The sequence below is a fragment of the Anthonomus grandis genome, chromosome 13, assembly GCF_022605725.1.
Source record: "Anthonomus grandis grandis chromosome 13, icAntGran1.3, whole genome shotgun sequence".
Classification (NCBI taxonomy): Eukaryota; Metazoa; Arthropoda; class Insecta; order Coleoptera; family Curculionidae; genus Anthonomus; species Anthonomus grandis.
This window is the reverse complement of record NC_065558.1, coordinates 22873949-22882664: the sequence shown is the minus strand read 5'-3', so window position 1 is coordinate 22882664 and position 8716 is coordinate 22873949. Positions and strand designations below refer to the sequence as shown.

General features: G+C 27.0%; 1 protein-coding gene across 1 annotated transcript in view; it reads left to right on the top strand.

The window, feature by feature from the left end:
• The first annotated feature begins 233 nt into the window (after nucleotides 1-233).
• Nucleotides 234-8716, top strand: part of LOC126743814 (facilitated trehalose transporter Tret1) — a 118179-nt gene continuing 109696 nt past the window's right edge. The window contains exon 1 of the mRNA XM_050451044.1: nucleotides 234-592. Coding sequence (XP_050307001.1) covers nucleotides 579-592 — 14 coding nt within the window. The 5' untranslated portion in view covers nucleotides 234-578. The remainder of the gene's footprint in view (nucleotides 593-8716) is intronic.

Sequence of the window (8716 nt, the reverse complement as noted above, 5' to 3'; positions counted from 1 at the left end):
CAGTTGAAATGCTTTTAATATTTCTCTTATATTTAGTGGCTACATTTAATTGGTAACCTACAACAACTAACATAACTTACTAATCTTTTTTTAATTTCTACACAATATCTACGCATATATAATTAGTCCTAATAAATAATATTTTAGAATGTTTACATGACCTACATCAATTCTCAAAGCCACTACCAATACCAGTGTTCCCTCCTACCAAGCAAAGCTGGCTTATAGGAGAAATTAAATGATTTTGTTCAAGTCAATATTAACAGTAACACATCAAGAATCATCCGTGTATAAAAAATTTAACAGAGAAGAACCTGTCAAGGTTCGTTTATAGATGCACGCGTGCGGGAACAAAAGTTTTTTTAAATGGACTTAAATGATAAAATTGTGCCTGTAATTACCGTTTAGTGCTAGTGCATACTGGACCTGATAATAATATAAAACTTAACGTTTGTTATCTTTCTTTTTGTGAACAACAATGCGATAAATATTTATCTGTTACTAAAAACTATTACTGATTTATCAAAGTGAATTGTTAATTTATTGTGACCGATTTTTTACAACTTCAAAGGGTCAACATGACCGTAGTAAGGTAAAATCAATTTAGTATTTATTTATCTTCTTATTAAATAGCAAATATATTTGCCACCTTTTTTTATAATTTGTATTTAAATTTTAATGATTTTTTTAAAGAAATATATATTTTTTTATTTAAAAACATTTTTTTTAAGTTTGAGAATTTAATATTATTTTAAAATTAGTTTTATAGGTTCTTTTTTATAGTTTTGGTATGTACAGTATCCCTGTATCTATCACATTTATTATCTAATTATATAATACATATAAAAAAAAGTTTTAACTAAAGTAATATCTCAAATAAGTGTTTACACATATTCAAAAAAATACAATTCCAATATTTAATCATATCACCTTGATGACTTAACACCTGTATGTATAGTACTGCTATTTACTAAAGAAACAAAAAAAACTGTAAGAAATAAAAACCAATTATTAAACACATAATACCTATTATACCCAAGCTACCTAAAACTAATTTCTATAAACACCGGAATTTAAATTTCATACACAATTAATCTTATGTTATTATAAATAATAGTTCTACATATAAATACTTAAAACAATTTTTGAAAAATTTCAATATTTTCAAAAATATACGACCGACACTTTTTCATAAGCATATTAATTTTTTTCTTAGAATATTAGAATTAGCGTTGGCGTGGCTAACTATGGGCAGTTTGTTTGCTTGCAACATCTCTGATGCAATAATGCCAAATGCTTATGTAGAAATCGCAAAAAAAAACTTTATAATATCATAAAAATTTTTCACTTGTTTTGACATGCACAAAACAATTCTACTGTTCCTCTTTAATAAAGTATGAAGCATTTTCTTTAATAATATACCGGGTGGTGCGTCGCCGAGCGGAACTGGAAATCCCATGTAAATTTTAAGGGGATCAATTATTGGCTTTCCTGTACATTGTACAGAAAAAATGTAAGATAACTTTTTGAAGAGACCAATCTGGCAAACCCTCGTGCAAAGTTTCAAAAAATTTTAATAAGCGAATCTTGAATCATTCAATTAAATGTAATTGCAAAATTACCAAATTTTCGGTTCAGGTAAAACCAGACACCAGCCACCAGCAAACATTTTGTTATAAGGCTTTGTCAAATCTGACCTACAGCTGAATACAAGAAATGTTTTTTTTTTCGTTTTATCAATCTCACAACCAGATACATTCAAAGTGAGGCGTCTCATAGCAAAACTCGTCTTATCCATGTTAAGTCGTTCTACGTAAATTCGGAAAAACCTGTACTAAAGTAATTTTTTTGGATACAATGACGAAAAATAAATAATAATATAAAATGAGTTTTTAGAAAACACTCACATCAATTTTTTCAAATGTAGAATATTCTTAATCGGCTAAAATAAATAAACAAAAATGGATAAGACAAGTTTTGATTAGTCATTTTGGATTTGACAAGTTATGCTGCAAAAAAAAATAAAACAACGCCGAGTTTGAGAAGGGACATCTATATTTTTAAAAGTACAAAAGTCTTAAAAGTTAAATTCTTAATTCTCCTTCATCTTCTGCTTCTCGTGGTTCGCAAAATTGATCTTCTGGAACTTCAGAATTAGATCCTATCAATGGCTGCGATATTCCATCTAAAACATCTTTATAAAACTTTAGATCCTCTTTGCTCTTCCATTCATTTCCAAAATGTTTCTCTAGTAAATTATCAATATCCTTTAACTTGGCAGAATTTACTGGACCTCCCATTGGAACAGTGTCTGGAGCAAAATGATCTAATTTTTTTCCTTTTTTTTAAATCGACTTAGGTACCCCAGTATCCGAGTTATAAAATTGTTCTCCTCTAACCATAATATTATTTTCACCAGAGTTTTTAGTCAATATAAACCTTTTAGCAAGAACTTAAAATGCCAAGAGCTAATATTTTTTAAAAATTCGCCAACTTGAGATTTCCAGTTCATAACCAGACAGTCTTGGCCTAAGTTTACTACAGTACCGTGTTTTTTAAATAAATCCAAATATATTTTAGGATCGATAATCGTCGACATTTTTTTAAATTCCTTTTCAATTCTACCGAATACCCTATCAGGTGGTAAATGTGAATGTCCAGGAACAGTAAAAAACCGGAGTAATGTTAGCAACGGAATACCAGCAACGGCGGTTGCCGGGTGGTCACGAGTTGCGCGCGATGTCGAAGCGGCGCTTATGAAAATTGATAGTTTATTTAACACATGCAAAACTTTAGATGCATTAAAACTTCCTATCATTAGATGCATTTTCTCAACGCAAAAAATTCCTCTTTACTAATTTTATTATGTCGGCACAATTAAAAAAATTATGAAAAATTTTATCGGAAAAAAATTATTTTAAACTCGATATAAGTCGTTTAAAAAGCAAAAAAAACACCGTTGGTATGGTAGCAATTTGAGGATTTTTTTAGGGATGACAACTCAATATCTCTACTAACTTACTGGATATACCGTTTGAGAAAGTCAACCAATTTTAAAAAACTACTTTTTCTAAACTAACTTTTTTACTATGATAAAAGAAGAGTCCAAATTCGGTATATTCGACATTTGAAGGGTAAAAAAACACCGTTGCTACGGGTAAAAAATTAGGATTTTTTTAAGAATGATAACACGGTATCTGTAGATACTTACTATCTATGTCTTTTCGAAAAGCCGACGTATTTTAAAAAACTAGATATTTTTTAGTTTGATAAAAAAATAGACCAAATTCGGTATATTTGACATTTGAAGGGTAAAAAAAACACCGTTGCTACGGGTAAAAAATTAAGATTTTTTTTATGAATGATAATACGGTATCTGTAGATACTTACTATGTATGTCTTTTTAAAAAGCCGACGTATTTTAAAAAACTAGAATTTTTTTAGTTTGATAAAAAAATAGACCAAATTCGGTATATTCGAAATTTGAAGGGTAAAAAAACACCGTTGCTAGGGGTAAAAAATTAAGATTTTTTTATGAATGATAATACGGTATCTGTAGATACTTACTATGTATATCTTTTCAAAAAGCCGACGTATTTTAAAAAACTAGAATTTTTTTAGTTTGTTAAAAGAATAGACCAAATTCGGTATATTCGACATTTGAAGGGTAAAAAAACACCGTTGCTACGGGTAAAAAATTAAGATTTTTTTTATGAATAATAATACGGTATCTGTAGATACTTACCATGTATGTCTTTTTAAAAAGCCGACGTATTTTAAAAAACTAGAATTTGTTTAGTTTGATAAAAAAATAGACCAAATTCGGTATATTCGAAATTTGAAGGGTAAAAAAACACCGTTGCTAGGGGTAAAAAATTAAGATTTTTTTATGAATGATAATACGGTATCTGTAGATATTTACTATGTATGTCTTTTCAAAAAGCCGACGTATTTTAAAAAACTAAAATTTTTTTAGTTTGATAAAAGAATAGACCAAATTCGGTATTTTCGACATTTGAAGGATAAAAAAACACCGTTGCTACGGGTAAAAAATTAAAATTTTTTTAAGAATGATAAAAGAGTATCTATAGATACTTACTATGTATGTCTTTTAAAAAAGCCGACGTATTTTAAAAAACTAGAATTTTTTTAGTTTGATAAAAAAATAGACCAAATTCGGTATATTCGACATTTGAAGGGTAAAAAAACACCGTTGCTAGGGGTAAAAAATTAAGATTTTTTTAAGAATGATAAAAGAGTATCTATAGATACTTACTATGTATGTCTTTTAAAAAAGCCGACGTATTTTAAAAAACTAGAATTTTTTTAGTTTGATAAAAGAATAGACCAAATTCGGTATTTTCGACATTTGAAGGATAAAAAAACACCGTTGCTACGGGTAAAAAATTAAAATTTTTTTAAGAATGATAAAAGAGTATCTATAGATACTTACTATGTATGTCTTTTAAAAAAGCCGACGTATTTTAAAAAACTAGAATTTTTTTAGTTTGATAAAAAAATAGACCAAATTCGGTATATTCGACATTTGAAGGGTAAAAAAACACCGTTGCTAGGGGTAAAAAATTAAGATTTTTTTTATGAATGATAATACGGTATCTGTATATACTTACTATGTATGTCTTTTTAAAAAGCCGACGTATTTTAAAAAACTAGAATTTTTTTAGTTTGATAAAAAAATAGACCAAATTCGGTATATTCGAAATTTGAAGGGTAAAAAAACACCGTTGCTAGGGGTAAAAAATTAAGATTTTTTTATGAATGATAATACGGTATCTGTAGATACTTACTATGTATGTCTTTTCAAAAAGCCGACGTATTTTAAAAAACTAAAATTTTTTTAGTTTGATAAAAGAATAGACCAAATTCGGTATTTTCGACATTTGAAGGATAAAAAAACACCGTTGCTACGGGTAAAAAATTAAAATTTTTTTAAGAATGATAAAAGAGTATCTATAGATACTTACTATGTATGTCTTTTAAAAAAGCCGACGTATTTTAAAAAACTAGAATTTTTTTAGTTTGATAAAAAAATAGACCAAATTCGGTATATTCGACATTTGAAGGGTAAAAAAACACCGTTGCTAGGGGTAAAAAATTAAGATTTTTTTAAGAATGATAAAAGAGTATCTATAGATACTTACTATGTATGTCTTTTAAAAAAGCCGACGTATTTTAAAAAACTAGAATTTTTTTAGTTTGATAAAAGAATAGACCAAATTCGGTATTTTCGACATTTGAAGGATAAAAAAACACCGTTGCTACGGGTAAAAAATTAAAATTTTTTTAAGAATGATAAAAGAGTATCTATAGATACTTACCATGTATGTCTTTTTAAAAAGCCGACGTATTTTAAAAAACTAGAATTTTTTTAGTTTGATAAAAAAATAGACCAAATTCGGTATATTCGAAATTTGAAGGGTAAAAAAACACCGTTGCTAGGGGTAAAAAATTAAGATTTTTTTATGAATGATAATACGGTATCTGTAGATACTTACTATGTATGTCTTTTCAAAAAGCCGACGTATTTTAAAAAACTAAAATTTTTTTAGTTTGATAAAAGAATAGACCAAATTCGGTATTTTCGACATTTGAAGGATAAAAAAACACCGTTGCTACGGGTAAAAAATTAAAATTTTTTTAAGAATGATAAAAGAGTATCTATAGATACTTACTATGTATGTCTTTTAAAAAAGCCGACGTATTTTAAAAAACTAGAATTTTTTTAGTTTGATAAAAAAATAGACCAAATTCGGTATATTCGACATTTGAAGGGTAAAAAAACACCGTTGCTAGGGGTAAAAAATTAAGATTTTTTTAAGAATGATAAAAGAGTATCTATAGATACTTACTATGTATGTCTTTTAAAAAAGCCGACGTATTTTAAAAAACTAGAATTTTTTTAGTTTGATAAAAAAATAGACCAAATTCGGTATATTCGAAATTTGAAGGGTAAAAAAACACCGTTGCTAGGGGTAAAAAATTAAGATTTTTTTATGAATGATAATACGGTATCTGTAGATACTTACTATGTATATCTTTTCAAAAAGCCGACGTATTTTAAAAAACTAGAATTTTTTTAGTTTGTTAAAAGAATAGACCAAATTCGGTATATTCGACATTTGAAGGGTAAAAAAACACCGTTGCTACGGGTAAAAAATTAAGATTTTTTTTATGAATAATAATACGGTATCTGTAGATACTTACTATGTATGTCTTTTCAAAAATCCGACGTATTTTAAAAAACTAGAATTTTTTTAGTTTGATAAAAGAATAGACCAAATTCGGTATTTTCGACATTTGAAGGATAAAAAAACACCGTTGCTAGGGGTAAAAAATTAAGATTTTTTTATGAATGATAATACGGTATCTGTAGATACTTACTATGTATATCTTTTCAAAAAGCCGACGTATTTTAAAAAACTAGAATTTTTTTAGTTTGTTAAAAGAATAGACCAAATTCGGTATATTCGACATTTGAAGGGTAAAAAAACACCGTTGCTACGGGTAAAAAATTAAGATTTTTTTTATGAATAATAATACGGTATCTGTAGATACTTACTATGTATGTCTTTTCAAAAATCCGACGTATTTTAAAAAACTAGAATTTTTTTAGTTTGTTAAAAGAATAGACCAAATTCGGTATATTCGACATTTGAAGGGTAAAAAAACACCGTTGCTACGGGTAAAAAATTAAGATTTTTTTTATGAATAATAATACGGTATCTGTAGATACTTACTATGTATGTCTTTTTAAAAAGCCGACGTATTTTAAAAAACTAGAATTTTTTTAGTTTGATAAAAAAATAGACCAAATTCGGTATATTCGAAATTTGAAGGGTAAAAAAACACCGTTGCTAGGGGTAAAAAATTAAGATTTTTTTATGAATGATAATACGGTATCTGTAGATACTTACTATGTATGTCTTTTCAAAAATCCGACGTATTTTAAAAAACTAGAATTTTTTTAGTTTGATAAAAGAATAGACCAAATTCGGTATTTTCGACATTTGAAGGATAAAAAAACACCGTTGCTAGGGGTAAAAAATTAAGATTTTTTTATGAATGATAATACGGTATCTGTAGATACTTACTATGTATGTCTTTTCAAAAAGCCGACGTATTTTAAAAAACTAAAATTTTTTTAGTTTGATAAAAGAATAGACCAAATTCGGTATTTTCGACATTTGAAGGATAAAAAAACACCGTTGCTACGGGTAAAAAATTAAAATTTTTTTAAGAATGATAAAAGAGTATCTATAGATACTTACTATGTATGTCTTTTAAAAAAGCCGACGTATTTTAAAAAACTAGAATTTTTTTAGTTTGATAAAAAAATAGACCAAATTCGGTATATTCGACATTTGAAGGGTAAAAAAACACCGTTGCTAGGGGTAAAAAATTAAGATTTTTTTAAGAATGATAAAAGAGTATCTATAGATACTTACTATGTATGTCTTTTAAAAAAGCCGACGTATTTTAAAAAACTAGAATTTTTTTAGTTTGATAAAAGAATAGACCAAATTCGGTATTTTCGACATTTGAAGGATAAAAAAACACCGTTGCTACGGGTAAAAAATTAAAATTTTTTTAAGAATGATAAAAGAGTATCTATAGATACTTACTATGTATGTCTTTTAAAAAAGCCGACGTATTTTAAAAAACTAGAATTTTTTTAGTTTGATAAAAAAATAGACCAAATTCGGTATATTCGACATTTGAAGGGTAAAAAAACACCGTTGCTAGGGGTAAAAAATTAAGATTTTTTTTATGAATGATAATACGGTATCTGTATATACTTACTATGTATGTCTTTTTAAAAAGCCGACGTATTTTAAAAAACTAGAATTTTTTTAGTTTGATAAAAAAATAGACCAAATTCGGTATATTCGAAATTTGAAGGGTAAAAAAACACCGTTGCTAGGGGTAAAAAATTAAGATTTTTTTATGAATGATAATACGGTATCTGTAGATACTTACTATGTATGTCTTTTCAAAAAGCCGACGTATTTTAAAAAACTAAAATTTTTTTAGTTTGATAAAAGAATAGACCAAATTCGGTATTTTCGACATTTGAAGGATAAAAAAACACCGTTGCTACGGGTAAAAAATTAAAATTTTTTTAAGAATGATAAAAGAGTATCTATAGATACTTACTATGTATGTCTTTTAAAAAAGCCGACGTATTTTAAAAAACTAGAATTTTTTTAGTTTGATAAAAAAATAGACCAAATTCGGTATATTCGACATTTGAAGGGTAAAAAAACACCGTTGCTAGGGGTAAAAAATTAAGATTTTTTTAAGAATGATAAAGGAGTATCTATAGATACTTACTATGTATGTCTTTTAAAAAAGCCGACGTATTTTAAAAAACTAGAATTTTTTTAGTTTGATAAAAGAATAGACCAAATTCGGTATTTTCGACATTTGAAGGATAAAAAAACACCGTTGCTACGGGTAAAAAATTAAGATTTTTTTAAGAGTGATAAAAGACTATCTATAGATAGTTACTATGTATGTCTTTTAAAAAAGCCGACGTATTTTAAAAAACTAGAATTTTTTTAGTTTGATAAAAGAATAGACCAAATTCGGTATTTTCGACATTTGAAGGATAAAAAAACACCGTTGCTACGGGTAAAAAATTAAAATTTTTTTAAGAATGATAAAAGAGTATCTATAGATACTTACTATGTATGTC